At 46.5% G+C, this 17,635-nt stretch overlaps 1 protein-coding gene across 4 annotated transcripts in view; it reads right to left on the bottom strand.

Moving 5' to 3' along the window:
• Nucleotides 1-5,804: 5,804 nt before the first annotated feature.
• Nucleotides 5,805-17,635, bottom strand: part of ACVR1C (activin A receptor type 1C) — a 38,846-nt gene continuing 27,015 nt past the window's right edge. For 3 of the 4 annotated variants that reach the window (XM_030018058.2, XM_030018059.2, XM_030018056.2), the window contains 8 exons: nucleotides 16,752-16,997; nucleotides 14,294-14,524; nucleotides 13,897-14,064; nucleotides 13,215-13,371; nucleotides 12,628-12,752; nucleotides 12,265-12,395; nucleotides 11,756-11,934; nucleotides 5,805-11,714 (listed from right to left, as the gene is read on the bottom strand). In XM_030018058.2, coding sequence (XP_029873918.1) covers nucleotides 11,809-11,934; nucleotides 12,265-12,395; nucleotides 12,628-12,752; nucleotides 13,215-13,371; nucleotides 13,897-14,064; nucleotides 14,294-14,524; nucleotides 16,752-16,997 — 1,184 coding nt within the window. In that variant the 3' untranslated portion in view covers nucleotides 5,805-11,714; nucleotides 11,756-11,808. The remainder of the gene's footprint in view (nucleotides 11,715-11,755; nucleotides 11,935-12,264; nucleotides 12,396-12,627; nucleotides 12,753-13,214; nucleotides 13,372-13,896; nucleotides 14,065-14,293; nucleotides 14,525-16,751; nucleotides 16,998-17,635) is intronic. The other variant, XM_030018060.2, reaches the window with a different exon arrangement.

The raw sequence follows: 17,635 nt of genomic DNA on the forward strand, positions 1-17,635 counted from the left end.
TCAGCTCAGGGAGGGCTGATGGAAAGGGAAGAGCGGAGCAAACACACTGGCAGGGCTCTGCTTTTCTCCTACCGGTTTCTGTGGAGGGAAAGCAGAAAAACCTCCTCTTCCATCCTCCGACCCCAGAGAGCTGCTCCTTTCCTCCTCCATGGGGATCTAGTCCTTGGTCGATCCCCATCTCCGCCCCTCCAGTCCCAGAGCTCCCAGTCCCTTTACAGGCATCCCAGTTCCCAGAAGTATCTCCAGCGCTGGTGCCCGCAGAGGGACTCCCTGCTGCACATCAGAGCAGATCCCGGCCTCACCATCACTTGCCAGGAGCAGCGCTGGTCCGTAACGGAGCTCGGGCACGGCTGGCTCTGCTCGTCCCCACCGCCCTGCAACAACCCCAACTCGTGCCCGCAGCCCTGGGTTCAGGGCACAGCACCGTCCTGAAGGACCACGGCCCTGAGACACCTTCGGGACAGCTCGATCGTGACAAGGAGCTGCTGCTTGATTGCAACTTTATCTGCCAAATGTGGCTTGCTGCTTTCTCGGTGGTGTTACCTCCATGGGTTGGGCTTGGCTTCCCCATGCACATTCAGGCCCTGTGCTTCCTTGCAGACATTCAGGCTCTGCTCTAACCGTTTCTCCTGTTCTTTATACAGCTGCTTTGAACTACAAATTTCCAGCTCTTTTGAAAGGAAATCAAAACTGTTGTGACACTAAGGGACTGATTTTGCATTAAAATAATTGGAAGGATGACCACAGACTTAGAATGGATTTGCATTTAATGAAAAGAGAACTGGGTTCTTACGTGATCTTGCTGAAAAGGCAACATGAGGATGTTCCCATGAGTTGGTTTAATCTGAATAACTTCATACGCTGTGATACAGACTGATTTGAGTGCACAAACCCTCCTTGAGACTGTGATGAAATCTGCTGTGTGATTTCAGTCTCTCCCCATATTTTTCGAATAAGATTTTGTATTGTCACACTTTAACATGTAGACAAACCACACAAGCTATTTTAAGTAGCTAGTCCTTTGTACTACCAACTTTTCCATTTGACAAGTAGCTCGTAAACCATGCAATGACTCAGAATAACGGTTTGAGTACTGAAATGAGTATCACCCCATATCTCTCAGCATAGCTGCTGATCTATCTCATGTGCTCTTCTCTGCTTTCCTAATCAAAACATAAATTTTTCAGAATACCAAGATATGAAGTATAGGGCTGATTTTGAAGAAGTCTTGAACAACAAGCCTCTTGCCGAGGGTTTGAATTGTCCTGAAAGTTTAGATTCCTAACTTCTACATAACCTTAGTTTCCGTGATTTTTATATTAGATTTTCAAACACTTACAGAAATCTAAGATAACAATCCCGAGCAATAATCTTGGTGACTCTTTTATAGCCAGTAAATTTCCAGCACCTCTCATTTAACTTACCAGTGAAATCAGAAAGGTGTTTCATAATGAATCAAGCATGAGCAGCAATACAGAAATACACCAAATATCTGTCCAGTTCATTTTTAAACAAATACATACCAAGGACTCAATAGTACATTTAAGGAAAATAACCAGTTGGAGGGGGAAAAAAAAAAAAAAAAAAAATCCAACAAACCCCTTAATTTTATCAGTGCAGTGTAGAGATTTTTATGCTTCCATATACTATGTACGAACAGGTGTGTCTGTGTATGAACACTTACAGGGAGATTTTATATACATACAGGAAGACAGAGAGATAAGCAGTTTGTGTGCAATGTCACAGAGAGCTCGGTGTCCTCCAGCGAGGGCAGAAGAGCTGTGCCGATCCATGGTAGGGAAGAACCCTGAAAGACGCGCATTTGCTTGCAGCCATCTGACCGTGCTCCGGGTTCACCTCCGCCACACCAGGACTTCCCCACAGCTGTGTACTCTGCACCGCTGGGACAGGTCTTTCAGAAAGAGAACACCAGGTTTGTGGTGTCGGGGTAGGTCGATATGTTTCACAGCAAAACTGTCCTGTTAAAGGGGATTTCTGCTTCCTATTATTGGAGTAGATTTAGGGCACACAGCTTAGCAGGTCTACCCCCTCTCAGGAGCAGGTAAAGGGCACTCAGCTGCATATACACACAATAATGTACATAACTGCTTGTTCATAACGGAAGATCCCCAGACGACTGCAGTACCACTGTGTTGTAGCATCCCATTCATACTGCTGTCTCATTAAAAGATAATTTTCATCTGTGGTCATCTTATTTGCTATTCAAACCATTCTCAAAAGGTTTAAAAGAAAGTAGATTTTAGTGTTATGTTTCCCCCTGCACACACTATGAAAACTCAGCTGAGTATTAATTTAATCTTAAAATTTCTCATAATTTTGCTAGCACCGAGACACCAGTTAGACCAAATCCCTCCTGTGGTGCAGTTCTGCAAGTTATGGCTTCTCAGCTATTGCAGTCCAGCCCAGCGGAGAATGAGGCAAACCCCATAAATCCCATCAAACCCAAAGCCTCTTGCTGGTCTGTGCCATCGCCACCACAAACCAGCACAGAGTGGCTTTTTGGGGGCTGTTTCCCCACACTCTGCTCCCACTGCAGTGGTCCCTTCATCCACGAGAGGGCCTGAAATGGCAGCACACCGATTTCTACCCCCTCTGATTTGTTCCCTGTTTCACTGGAAATGAATTCCCAAACAGCAAAGCCAGTTCTCTTAGGGCAGGGCTGTGAAACAAGAGTGCTTCTCAGAAGGGTATTCCCCAGCTCCTGGGGGCACCTGGAGTTCTAGCAAACATTCCCAGCACCGTGCAGTTTGAAGCAAATCATTCAGTGAGTCGATAACCATCACCTTCAGAGTGCAGAGAGCACCCCTCCTTCCCCTCAGATGCTTTATTGAAAGGCTTAGCGTGAAATGGGAGAGTAAGGCATTTGTAGGATATATACCAGGTCTGCCATATTGGCTTATTAAAGTATTATAAACATACTTAAACACAAAGTCCATTGCAATGCTTTATACAGTAATTTGCAAAGAAAAAACTTTATGAAGATAATGCAAGGGAAAATCCTAGCTTCTTTCAGTCCCCTTCACATTTACTTTGAGCCCAGATTCTAGGCCTATGCCAGATCCTATACTCATGCTGGTATTAAGTACAGCAGTATCTAAAGTAAATTCTTTAATATTAAACTGACAGAACCTTAAAATACAGTCCCTTGCTTCCAGTCTCCAAAGACAGGCCAGCCCTCAAAGTGGGAGGCAGGTTCTTAAAACGGCATCCTACCACCCAGACTGTTGCAGCCACAGGATGCCTGGGCAATGACAAAGAGTGCAATTAAATTGATACCAAATAATTAAGAGGCAATCAAACACTTAATGCAAGAGGAAAAGAACCTGCCTCTGCAGCATAATAATGCTGCAGCCTATTGACTGGAGATTGCTTATTTTTGCTATTTTCTCCTCCTTTTTGTTTTCTTTATGGACTACCTACACATTTCCTGGGCTCTCATGAACTCACATGCCTCCTAAATTCCCACAGTTCATCAGGCCCAGGAAAGAATTAATAAAATATTTGAAAGAAAACAAGATGCTGCAGCCTTCCAAAATCCAGTCATTTGTCAACGAGATCGTGCCATTCCCACAGCTGTGAAATAAACGGTGCATCACCCAGGCAGTGACTGGGTGGGCGATTGGCAGGTCCTCTGCAGATGCACACTTCTCTCCTCTGTGCGCACACATGCAAGCTCTTTATACTAATTATGTGTGTATAATGTGTATATGTGTATATTATGCACGTGTATACACCCTCCTTCAGCCACTTAGAAAAGTCACGGAAATCTTTAGACTTCATAAGCAATTTCCATTACAAAACAAAGCCTTTCTGTTCTGCATGCTAAGTTACAGCCGTTTCTAGTCTGCCACTTCTATGAATTCAGCTCACAGCATAATGAACAGAGACAGGAAACACCAGCTACAGAGCTCGGAGGGGAGTTGCATCCTTACAAGTAACAGAGCAGCGGTTTGTGTCTCAGCAAGGCTTTACATTTGAGTTCACGGTTAACCAACTCTAAAATGCACAGGGAAGGGGGGGGGGACTTTCCTAGGAGCAGAGCTCAGGCAAAGCTGCCCGCTTCTGAAGCATCCATCCTTCTAAGGCTGAGATGCCTGCAGGGTTTCTGCCCACACTCACATTATCGGGGCAGGAGGAACAAGCGAGGAGTCATCCTCTGCAGGACATGAACCTGTACCTTCAGGGACTTGTGAGCTGGCTCTTCTCCTTTTCTACCAGGTTTGTACCGATGACTCCTGTGGAGTTGGTTTACCTAATAACAAGAAAATGAAGAATTAGCCCTTTCTGTTTTAGGCCCAAATCCCCCACTGAGCAATTTCTCATGAACACCTCTCCCCACGTGAAAGCCCTTGGCATTTTGCTGGCGTGCCAAGCACCACGCCTGCCCCCCGAGCTGGGATGCGGTGGCTGGGGCGCAGCACCCGCATACAAAAGCACCCGTCTAGCTCACAGGGACAAGCTGCTCCTCCTTCCACATGTGCTGGAAAAGAGGACCCCCAAGGAAGCAGGAATTTCTCAGGCTGCTGGCAGTGCACCATTTTGCTCTCCCGGGCGATGGACACCAGCCCGGCGCGGTGCTGGCCAGGGGATGGCAGCCGACGCTTGCAGACAAGACACAAGCTGCTGCTGTTCCACTGGGGACCCGGTCCAGGGCCACCCAAACTTGCCTTACAGCAACCAGAACCTGCGCTTCATAGCCAGCATCAGACCTGGCAATTAGAACTTCCTTGAAATGTGCAGTTACCAAAAAGTAAAAGTGCACTTATGATCCCACTGTGTGTTGCAGAAGGGCCGAACTCAAAAGTAATTGCCTACAATACAAAGGTCTTTTTAAGAAAAAAAAAAATAAAAGCCCACAGTACCCTTCAAAAGCCATGTAAGTCTTGATACTCTTGGGTAGTAGCACGGTGGATTTCATTTTGACATGCCTTAAATCTGAATAAAGCCTGACTTAAATCCCCCGGTTACGGTTATGTTAGGGGGATTTTCAAGCAAGCCGACTTCAGAATTGAAGTGCTCTGTGTGAGCTGGTCTCACTCAGATTTACACCACTGAGCACCTAGATAGCTGGAAGAGTGGGATCCAGGGACTCTTGTATGAAAGGGAGATCAGACAGAGTTCACACCAGCACAGGTGCAAGAACAACATGCTAAGGCCGAGAGCAGGCTCTCCTCCCTACAGGTACAAGACGTCAACCCCTTATCTCGGGAAGGTTGCTCTCCAGCACGGGGAAGAAGCTGCCACTTCCCAGGCAGGGAGGCATGAGGGTACAAGGAACGCTCTGGTTCAGCACCGGTGCTTACTAGCTGTTCATCTCCTTTGGTAGAATAAGGGTTCATAGCCAGAAGCAGAAGCTGGACGTTTCACGCATCACCACGTCCGCCGCACACCAGGGAGAGCACGTGCAAGGAGGAACGGCGAGGCAGAGCTCACACACCATCGCTGCACGCCACCCTACAGAACGGGAGTCCGGAAAAAACGCAGGATGCCCTTCCAGATGTGACTCATTCCCCATTTTGCAGCACACCGGCCAGGAGCAGCGATGGGAAGCTTGCCCTTTCCCAGTGTCTGCAGAGACCCGAGAGCCCCGTGCTCGGCGGCGGCAGCCCCCTGCCCAGCACACCTGCCGGGTGAGGGGCTGGGGGGCACACGCTGGCGGAAGAGCTTTGGCTCATGTTTGACGCCTCCAATGTCTACAAGTTACCTGACACAGCCCTCAACCCTTTTCCGCTCACAAAATGAACATGAAAAAAAATAGTTTTACACTTCACGGGAACACAATGGCAGAGTGTGCTTAATTTATTAAAATCGCCACGTCTTTCTGAAAGTATACCAGTATGTAAAATATGCATACAAAATACAACATTTAAACAAATTATTTACACCCAGGGCAGCTGCAATATCAAGCAATAACTTTAGCAATAGTTTTTAAAATAACTTGCTGCAGTGTACACTAGATTAGGTATTTCACAATATGAAGGTTGAATTTTAGCATTGTACTGCTATACTAAGTTCTAAAATATTACAGTACTTCCAGATAAAATATTAATGCTTCTTTAAAAAACAGACAACTCGGAAACTAGCTTGTAGATTGACAGAACACTACACATTTCTCTTTGGGGACTGAAAACCACAGCAGATTTAGACACAAATGTAATAGCTACATTCAAAATACATTCAGTCTATTTATGCCAAAAATACATTCAGTATAACTTATAACTTATTGCACATTTCTTGTATTCTGTAGAAATATATTGTACCTCTTAACACTTATTTCCCATACATTCATAAATTGTGCTGCCTGTTAAAACAGAACATGGATGTCTTTCCCTAAAAGCTTCAAACGGATTGGGGTGCCGCAGCACATAGGGATGACCCCCCCCCACACCGTTCAGAATCACAGACACGGAGCTTGCACTGCCAAGGTAAGAGCGGTCCGATTCACAGGAGAAGTTTAGCTCCAGGTGCTGCCGCTGGCACGGGGCTCTGCATGCAGGCCAAGGAGAGCTTTAGAAAACCGACACAAAACCACAGTAGGAATTTTTGAGCCCTAACCTTGATCAGCACACACCACTACACACAAATGCGCTTCTGCATCAGTATCTGCAGACCACAAAGAATGCAACAGAGCGTCTTCCCACCCGTCCTCACAATGAAACCCACCACGCGGGTGGGAGCCCTGCGGAAGCGCTACCTGCCGCAGACCGAAGTCCTGGTGCTAAACTTGCCCATGTAGTGGTGAGGCAGTTCGTAAGATACCGTTCAACAGCCACAAATTAAACACAGAAACTTCCTTCCCATTAGCAGTGATGTGCTGGGGACATTCCTGAGCCCATCAACGGTCACAGGAGATCCCAGCAGACAGGGACTGCAAGAAGATCTTGCTTCGTTCAGTGTCAAGACCCGTTGTAGGGACTAGACATATTTCTAAACAAATTTATTTATAATTCCTGAATCTATTACCAAAAAAAGAAGTGACATAACAATGACTAAAATATTATAGGATTCTTTATAGGGTCACAAGAGGGAATGATTTGGTTAAGTGCAAATGACTATAAAAGTAGCAAGTGCAAAAGAGATTACAGTTTCAATTTCTCAAGGGGTATTTGGAGGCAGCAGTTAAGGAAGCAAAAAAAAAAATTAGGTGCTAGAGAAAATGTTAATTAACCTTCCCTTTCAGTTTGTATTCCATGCGAAGTTTTAGGTTGTTATTAGAAGCAAATTTAAAAAATTAGTAACTCCCCCAAACTAGAAGCATCAATTAGGAGAGGCTAAATGTGGTGACTGGTCTTGAGCATCCTTGAGCTTGAAAATTTTTATGAGCTTAAGAACTTGTGCTTTAAGTGAAGATTAGCAGGAACGTTAGTAACCTCTCAAGAAACCTAAGCCTCTCTAAAACCACAAAGAAGTGTCTCAGCATAACTCTGTTCTTAAATTTGAACAGGACAAATCTACATTGAGGAGAAAGGCCACTAAAACAAGGGGGTTTGTTTTTGTTTTTTTTTTTTTAAAAAGGAGCATACCGTTTACAAACATCTTAAAGCCCAGTATAACAACATCAGCCCCTTGGCTGAGTTCTGTTTAACTCTAGTTTGCCAAAACGTACATTTACCTCAACAACAAAAGAAAAAAGAAAACCAGTGCAAAAATGTTGAGGTAAGTGAAAAGCTAGGGCAAACAGACCATAACATCTCATGCCATCAGATATGCGCAGGAAAAGATTTAAAGTATTCCCAGGGCTAGAGCCGTGACCTGGGAGAGGTGCAGCCGAGCCAGACCAGCATCCGGCTGCACAGAGCATCCTCCCCTTCGCACACCTCCCCAGCTCAGCACCAAAAGGGTCTTTTTCAGATTCCAGGGTTGTTCAACAATTTGCAGAGAGTCAAGAGGGAAACTGAGAAAACATAGGCTAAAAATCTGCCACCACGGAAAAGTGACCGAACGGATAGGACAAAGCAAGTGGCATTTACAACTAAAAAGAAGTTACCCATGGTGGTTACACTGGTGTCTGAAGCAAGGTTAAATTAAAAAAAGCAAGGGGAGCAGGCTGTATCCCAGGGCAGACTGTGGAGGAGCCGCAGAGGAACACAGGCTCGTGCCAGTGAGCTCCCCCTTGCACATCCTGCCCGATTTCATTACACCACGGTGTAAATAACAACCGGGTGTGCTGCGGCATAAGGCCACTGTAACAGCCGCACGAGCCTCGCGAAGGCAGGGACCACATTTATTTCAGCAGACACAACATGCACAGACCACAGCTCGGTCCCCAGAGCGGAGGAGGGCTGCAGCAAGTACTGTCCCTGATCGCCAGCTCACTACTGTGGTACCCAGTAAACCCTCTCCTAGCTCTACCCTGAGAGTGGGTCACCAAAGCGCCTTATGCCAAAAAGCACATTTTTTTTAATTTCACAGTGCGACTTTAGTCTAGCATGGTTCCTGACCCAGAGGAGCTTCTGCACAGACACCAAATTCCTCCACCGTGCAATCCAATTCACAGGGAAAGAATCCCCAGGAACAGTTACCAGATACACTTCAAGGGCACAGATACTTTCAAAGGATAATATAGATAAAAAGTGCATAGGACTGAATTTAAAATGGAAGAAAACCCCCTAGAGAGCATTCTGATCACTCTCACTGTGAAGTTCAAGGAATGTCTCCATTTTAGGCAAAGTAATTAATATGTTTTAAAAGTGGTATAAGAGAAGCTAATAGTGTCCCTTGGTCATCCTGCGTTTTGTATGGCAACTGATGAAGTTTCCACTAATGAGTCTTAAAGCATCAAGGCTGCTGTAACCATCACCGGCTTTGCTATCGAGACGGTTCCTTTACACTGCTCAGCACACACCGCTCTTTCCTCCGCTCCCCCCTGCACAATCATGAACCTGCTCAACCACAAACCGTACCGCTAACAACAGAGACCGTACCCGCTGTCAGCGTAGGGGCGGGTGTACTTGGGATGAACTTGATTCTGTTGCATTCTCCTTTGGAAACTACAGTACTTTTTGCTTTAGAATTGTTTCCTTCAGTTGTTTCAGCATTATTTTAAACAGCTATTTGTGTTTCGTGACTCACGACTCCAGCGTGGGTAGGCAGCGCTGTGACTGCGCAGCTGCGTGACGCTGCGAGGCGCAGACGTTCAGGAACACGCTGGAGCCATTTTCAGAGTTCCTCAGGCTAGTTGTTCACGGGTACGCCATACCGGCAGGTCACCCTGCAAGACGACTCTGCCACTTCACTACGCTTCACTCTTTGACACGTTCTCCTTGTTAATTGTTCTAAATGACTGGTTTTAATGCATATTTTAACACAGTACTGTGGTTGTTCACAAACATTTGATTCTTTTCTCTCAGAAGAAGAGCTAACTGGGTCTGCAAGCACCAGGAGCTCTGGAAAGATGGACCGTCTCCTTTTGGGCACCTTCCTGAGTGCTAAAACAATTCTGAAAAGTCCATTTCACCTGCACAGTTTAAATACTTTTGAAGAAACAGTCCTAATACTATTTAAAATTACTTTTACTCCACTATCGTTGATTTCAGACACCTTATTCTGCACATTCAAGAAGAGTTGATTTCAATGGATAAGACGTTTCCTTTTCCCACTTAAAAAAAAAAAAAAAAAAAAAAATCTTTGATTGTTCCTTTTTAACATAAGGATGTTTTTCAAGTTACATTCTACAAGAACAAATGCTGGATCTTATGTTTGCAAATCCTTTGGTACTCAAGTCAGCATCACACTCTGGATCATGCAGTTGCAACAATTACCCCTCAAACAGCTTAGAAAGTACGCATCTGTTAAGCTCCCTGGTGTAGCTTATGCAGTTGAAGCACATAAGAATTAAATCTGTAAGATGACTTTGATTATACCTCAGAAAGCATACTGGAAACAAATCTACTAGCAATCTAGTAGAAATATTCTCCACCATTCAGCTAACAGACCAGCAACAGACTTGCATGGCTTAGCAAAAGCAGGAGCGACTAAAACTTATGCAAACAGGTAAATTGCACTAGAGCCTATTTATGGGGCAATTAACATCCATAAAGAGTCCATAATGTCCTAGAGTGTGTGTGTCAGGATGAAACATGGAGTACTGATACTACTGACCGTCCCACTCAGTAAAAGTTTAACCCATTCTTCCATGTAAGAGCCCCAATTCAAGAGGTTCCATGTCAAAGATTAATCTTAAATACCGTCATTAGCTAACAGCTTACACTACAGCGAATTTTTGCAAAGCTTTGCTATTCTGGAAACATCTCTGGGCTTAATTTCCAAGGACCACCTGGATTTAGAAACATTTGAAGAACCATGATTATGAAACGTAGAATTTTGGCTATTGAAAATATTAGAATACTATATTCAAATGTCTGGAAAACGGAGCGGGGCAGAATTCACAAAACGCCAGAACGTCAGTGAATTTTGAAAAAACACCCCACTGTTGACAGCTTGCAGTATTATGGAAATACGATTAGAAATATTAGTACTTTTCACCAGGCTGGTGCTATTACAGAAATCCGTATGAAACCTCTGAACAGGCTGTATTGGCTTCCTGCAAGGAGATCAGCGCTTTAAACGTACATTTTAACAGGTCCCGAGGCTGTGACAGACAATGGCAAACAGTGATCCAGTCCAGAGCGCAGGTACCTTTGAAGCACGAATTTTAAGTGCCAAAAGCTAGGGCAGTAGAAAGCACGTTCACCTCCCGAAGCCACCGGCACTGCGCCAGCACCCAGCCTCGGCAGGAGCCCCGCCGCTCCCGAGGGCTGCGTGGCGGCTCCCGAGCGCGTGGGCATCCCCAGATCCCCCGGCACAGCGAGGCGGGCCGTGCAGTACGTCGCTGCAACGAGAAACGAACCTTTCTGCCAGGTTTCAACTGTTTTCCGAGAATTAATTTTGTTAAAGCTTCCCCCTAAAACATCAAAAGGCACTCAAAAATGTTACCAGTGGCAGACTGGCAAGATGTTGTTTAAAAATATATACTTTTGCAGTTTAGGTAGAATTTCTCCCATTCCATCCCTACCTATCTTTTGTAAAAGTATTGCCTTTATTATTTTTCCTACTACCTGTTAAAAAGAAAAATCGTCCCTTGACCGATATGTTCAATCAACAAATGAACAGAGTAAAATAACTCCAAATCCTAATATTATGTATAAAATCAAGACAATAAAAATAAAAGTTAATAAAGAACTGACTAGATGCTTTTGTTCACAATATACATGCTTAGTGGAATTTTGAGCTTTTTTATTTGCTTAGGTAATGATAAATATCATATTTAAAAATGCATTTTACTGACAGCCTCTTTTCAGATTCCTGCGTAAAAATACGTAAAAAGCTGGATTAAATTTGTTCTTTTACTTGGTTTGAGGATAAAACACGTGCTTTCTCTTGCAAACAGGCTTTAACCAATACCAGCTATTTCCAATACGTTTGGGGTTTGACTAGAATAAAAAGCACAACAGCCAAAGGTATTTTCATACTGCCGTGGTGTTTTAAGCTCCTTTCTGCGATTAGGCTAGTGTCTAACTTACTTCAGAAAACCAAAGCAAATCATTGACTTGCTGTATAAAACAGGAACTATGAGTCAAAAGCTGCCCCTTGCAGTGGCCAAATATGAAGCTAGATGTCAGTGCTCCGGTTTGGGCACTAAAATACTGAACCACGTTATCTGAGGTAGACCAAAAATAAAAATAATATCACATGTTAGATATGAACCATAGACCAAAAATAAAAAATATCACATGTTAGAAGATGAACAGAAGAATTCATTCCCCTCTCCTCCTCCAGGGAGCTCTGTCAGGCTTTGGAGTCTTCCTGCACGCAGAGCTGCGAAATCGTCTTCTTGATACGCAGGGCGGTCAGCCGCGCGGCACCGTTGGCGTACCAACATTCGCGCATTATCCTGCCCATTACTCGCAGCGCCTGCAAATCAGAAGTTAAAAGAACAGGTCAAGAACAAAACCGTCACCTCCTGCTTTTAATTTTTTAAGTGCAATACTGGAAGATAAAATACAGAGCTCTCTGAAATGGTAATACAACAGCAGTACCACAAATTAAGACCTATATTCGAGAGAGTTCAGCGCTTGGTGCAAAGACAGTTTTCTCTGTATTGATGTGGGAGCTGAAAGAGAGCTAGACATCTGAAACACATTTAAGTTCAGGAGAGGCTGGACACCGAGTTCCCTTTGGCTCACTGAAAAATTCTGTCTTAATTTAAATATGCTTTGTAATAAACTGGAAAACTGCTTTTACCTCACAGCTTTGCCACTGGTTTGGAATATTTGGTCTGAGCTTCTGCTCACAAACTACCCTTCTCATATCTTCTATCGAAGGATCAGAAGGCACAACGTCGTAGTAAGGCAACTGGTATTCCTCAGTGATTCCTAGGAAAGATTTATTGTGTAGGTAACACAAAATCCAAAGTAGATTCTCCAGAACAAACTCTAATTGTTTTCACAGGCAATGAGAGAGAACAGAGGAACATTTGGGGCCACCTTGAACGACTGCTCCCCAACAGACTTCTACCGCCACATACTGCCAAGAATTGAAAGCGCTTTTGTTCTATTGAAGATAAAAGCGGTCTGGATTGCGAAATGAAAAGGCCAGAAACCTCACCTCCAACGGAGCACCTTCGGGCTATCTCCCAGTATACTAGCCCAAGAGAGTATATGTCTGCACGCTTGAAGGACTCGAAGATGTTCGTGTTCATTACGTCATCGAGTATCTCGGGAGCCATATACCTTTAAAGCACACAAAGGTCAATTTGCTAAAGGGAGTTCACACAAAAGACTGCAGCTGCACGCCGGGGCCAGGTAGCAGCCGGTCCTACTGGGAAAAAAGGGAAATTCCTTCTGACGGCGATCCCGACCGAAAGCACGAGCATCAGCCCGGCTGATGAATTTAATGCCGCCGCTGCCCACATCCACTCAGGGTGCCGGCAGCGATGCCCAGCACACACACGGGGTGACCGACACGCGCCGCGGAGCCGCGCTCCGTGTGGGATGGGGAGCTCCGTCCCGGTCCGGGGGCTGGCAACCGCCTTCCGCACCCACCCGGCGGGGACGGGGTGGGCTGGGGTCTGCTGCCAACGCTCGACAAGACTCCAAAAGCAGAGGGGGAAGACACGGATGGAGGGACGGGCGGAGAGAAGCCGTCCCCGCGGGGCGAGCCGGGCGGGCGGTCGGCAGCTCGCCCTCACCCACCTCCTGGTGCCCACCCTGGGGTTCTGGGGAATGTCGATGGTGTTGAGCACCGAGTCGTGCTTCACCGCCAGGCCCAGGTCCGCGATGGCGCAGCTTTCGTTCCTCTTCACCAGGATGTTTTTAGATTTCAGATCTCGGTGCGCGATCGCTGGCTTGCCTGTGCGCAGAAAGAGGAAGCGCTGTCAATTTTGGTAACAGCAGTATGAATTTTAATGTAACGAGCAAGGAAGCAAAAACAGTTTTATTCAAATTCATTACTGCACCCTGTAAAAAAAACATTGAACCCTATTTTGTACCAAGTAAAGCTCTGCTAAAAGCCATCACATTAAAAAAAAAGCCTCGAGGGCATTTTTGTTCCAATACCTGTATTTCAGGAGTAAAACACAAAAACAGAAACTGTAAGTTCAGCCTCCGAATTCAGTTAGAAAATCCTTCAATAGTGCTCCCCTTTAGCACAGCTGCTCCCACAGGCATCCACTTAAAGACGTGGAAGGAGGTGCAGACAATTACAGCGGGAAGATGATATTCCTGTTCTCTCTTTATAGTGTACCACGCACGCTTACGCTAATACTGTTTCTTGTGGTATAACAGTTTGTGAAACGCTTTACTGTACCACACCACCCATAAACATTTTTGCCAATACACTGAAGCTCCTTAAAATATTTGCAGTACAAGCACTTGCCTTGCGTGCCGACGATTTCCATGTGGAGGTGTGCCAGACCGCTGGCCACCGACAGCGCCAGCTTGACCATGCCCTCCACCGTCACCGTGCCTCTGTTCAGGTAGTCGAACAGGGACCCTTGCTCGTGGTACTCGGAGACAAGCCAGAGCTGAGTCCACGTCCCATTATCTACCCAGAGGAAGCAAGATTATTCAGCTTTATTAAAAAAATTAGCCAGGAAAAACCTTCCCCGTTTCATGGCCGGCTCAGGCCACAACGAACAAGTCTGCCGACTGCCCCACCGGGAAGGAGCTCAGGACAACGGGGAGGTTCAAAGTGGTATTTCAGATGGGAGCGGGGGCAGCGAGGGCAATTCTGAGGCAGACACCCGGGATTTCACGCACAACTCGCAGCATACCCTTGTTATCGGCAGCAATAAAGCCCAGGATGTTTTCGTGTCTCAGCATAACCGTCTGATAAATTTCTGCCTCCCGAAACCAGGACCGCTCGTCTCTGGAGGAGAAGATTTTCACAGCCACATCTTCCCCGCACCATCTTCCACGCCAGACTTCGCCAAATCGGCCTTTTCCTACAATTTCCTGCAGGACAATAGTCCTCGCTATTGTTCTTTGTACGAGCAGAGGTAAACCTAGTTTAAAAAGAAGAGATGGGCATTTGTGAAAGAGTTCAGCGGTGATCTTTAATCCCAAAGCTGGACGTTTTCCAGTGAGCTGTACTCATGACTTTGCTTTCAAAGAGTACCAAGGGAAAATCCTCTCCCAACCAAAATCTCCCCAAATCACCCTTTTCAGCGTCACTTGCCAGATGAGCGTGCCTCGTGTCTGTCACTAGGTACAACAGACAGTCTCAGTCCTGAAGCGAGTTGGGCGCGAGCCCTCCGCGCGGACTGAAGACCAGCGGGTCAGGTTTTGATGGGTGCAGCGAAAGCCTAGCGCCTGTTAGTCTGCCGAGGGATACCAGGGAACCCCCCTTGCACCGGGGACAAGCTCCGCAGATTCCTTCGAGAGCCACAACAGGAATTACACACCCTTCAGACAAGGGGGCAGGGGACAGAAACAGAAAAGGTCGGAAAAAACTGGCATGTACGCCATGGCCTGCCTGGAAAATAAGCCCAGCTTCGCTATTCTGTTGACAAAGGGAAAAAGACCGCCCGTGACCAACGTGTAAAAAGCCGTGACAGACTGCAATAACCGTGCGCTGGCAAACGCCAGGGCTGGACCTCAGCCCCGCCAGCCCCCAGCTCCGCCGTGCCACGTCCAGCAGCCCTGCCCAAAGTCAGCTCTCCCTTCCCCTCCCACTGCTCTAAGGAAACCACTGCGCAGGTATATCTTCCAGCAAAGCCAGAAGACCTGTATGACACAGGTACCCTTCTTTCCCCAAACTCTACCTCCCCAGTCCCAAATAAATTTAAAAAAAAAAACATAAAAAAACAATAAAAATAAAAAGCAGGCCCGAACTACTTAATTTGGTTTGATATGGGCTACAGTTTGTTTTGCGGTCAATTAAGTTGATCTGTTCTGGCTGAAATTTTCAAAAAGAAAAATAAATTATCATAGCAGTTTCATTTTGTTTTGCTAGCCACAAACCCCTGCCTCATTTGATTTGATACTGTATTTGTCTGGGACTTAAAACGAAGACTTTTTTTTCTTTTTTTTTTTTTTAAATCAAGACAACCTTGCTTTTAACCGAGCAAAATAATCAGCAGGAAAAATTATAGTTTGAAGGTCAGCTTACTCAAATTGTTTCGATTTTCCCTCCAGTTTCCTCAACAGAGCCCTCACACCCTGCAGCTGCTACTGCCTTTACATGGGCTTGTCCTGGCTGCCTGTGGCCAACCTCTGAGTCACCTCGAGGCAGAGAGAAGCAAACTCGCTATTTGGCTGAAATCAGAACAAATCACCGCACTGGTGGACATGAGGGTCTGTCTGCCTCTGCTGTGGGTCAGCGCAAATAAAGCCCTGTTATTAGCTCAGGGATGCCTATGAACGGTTAAAACTTCAGGGTAAATAAAGCCAAAGTCTACTCATTATATCTGTGAAAAAACACTAGGGAAGTACAATAAATTAATCCTGAAAGGTACGTGGTTCATGGAAAATAAAGCAAATTAAATTAAGCAACATTTATAAATTTTTCACTTATAAATAAAAGTAAGCATGATTTACGTATTTTTCAAGTAAATAAAAATTCTAGTTACTGAAAGCTGGGCTGTACACACCAGACGTGCCACCAGCCTGATGAGCTGGAATTTTTTAATTCCCACCTCATTTTTGCATTTCTTTGATTTAACAAGTTCTCAATAGCAATAGAGGCATCATAGTAGACAGGATATCAGACATGGGAAAAATATTATAAAGGTTGGCGTTCTGCTCGAAACAAGAAATTTGAGTAACATTATTTTGGCACCGCTATAAAAATTTCAGGAGTGGCACCGTGACTCATTCAGTTAAATTTAGTACCTTTTATTATCAGCTGTGCCACATCAGCCAGCAATGTTTTGTTTCACCAGCTGAAACTGGCTTCTGAATTAACTTTTTTTAACTCCTCCATTCAAACAAAGGATCGAACTTTCGTAACTTGGCAGAAAAAGAGCAAACAAAGCCCTGTTGCCGCTGGAAGGTGCGGCCAAGCGTATTGGCACAAAACCTCCCTTGACGTAAAAGTCGTCGCCAGCATCAGAGCCTCTGAGATAAGACCCCCACCTGCACCCTCCGCCCGGCAGGCAACGTTCGCCACCCTACAAGCAAGGTGGGACGTCTGCCTTCGGTTTCAGCATCAAGAAGATCCGCTCCCAAAGTCGGCAGCGAAGCGACCGAGGCCAGGGTGGCGGGCAAGGCAGCTGGGCAGCCCCCACGTACCAGAGCCGGAGCCGGAGGTCGTCATGTCGTAGATGAGATCCTTCAGCGTCTTCCCGGAGTTCACCAGGTTGCACTCGGAGAGGGGCTCCTCCACGTTGGGCTGCTTCGCCCTGCCGCGGGCGCAGCGCCGGCCCTGGCAGGAGCACGCCGCCAGCACCGCCACGAGGGACAGGACGCAGACCGGCACCGCCACCGTCACCGCCAGCACCACGGGTCCCGCGCCGGCTCTGCCGGGAGACTCCGAGGCTTTTGGAAGACACAACAGAGAGCGGGGCGGAGGGAAAAAGACGGTAAGCGAAGGGCTGTGGTGCGACGACGTATTAAGATTTAATGATTTCCCACAGTCGTCCTGACCGGGACTGGCAGCGGCGAGACAGACCACGTTTCTGTAAGTTACGGCGTCTTTCCCCCCCCCCCACGCCTTCTTCGCCGGTAGCGCGGGCTCAGGTGAGCACTGCGATCCCCACTGAACAACGCCATCTCGCACAGACCGCCCCACCCGCGGTTCCTCAGGGAAACGCCAGCGGAGACGTTCGGCAGCGCGCGGCTGGCGGCAGCACAGCTGGAGGCAAGGTGCCGCGCAGACCGTCGCCGCGCCTGCCCCCAGAACACCCCCAGGAAAGCTCCTCAGACCCGCCGACCCCTCCCCGCGGGGTCCCGGACGGTTGCGTCTCCTCTTATCTGTTACTAAAACCCACACAGACTTCTCACAGCGCAACGCGTCCTGGCCGCCAGCTTCTCCAGCTAGTCCCACCCCACTTCTCAGTACCATTCCAGACAGCAAACACCCAAAGAACATTTCCTTGCAGTTGTAGTTCCAAAAACGCAGCACGGACCCTGCAGAGAATGCGGTTTTAATCTGTTTGCGCTGGCAAAATGCCATT

This window comes from Aquila chrysaetos, chromosome 6 (genome assembly GCF_900496995.4).
Source record: "Aquila chrysaetos chrysaetos chromosome 6, bAquChr1.4, whole genome shotgun sequence".
NCBI classification, from domain to species: domain Eukaryota; kingdom Metazoa; phylum Chordata; class Aves; order Accipitriformes; family Accipitridae; genus Aquila; species Aquila chrysaetos.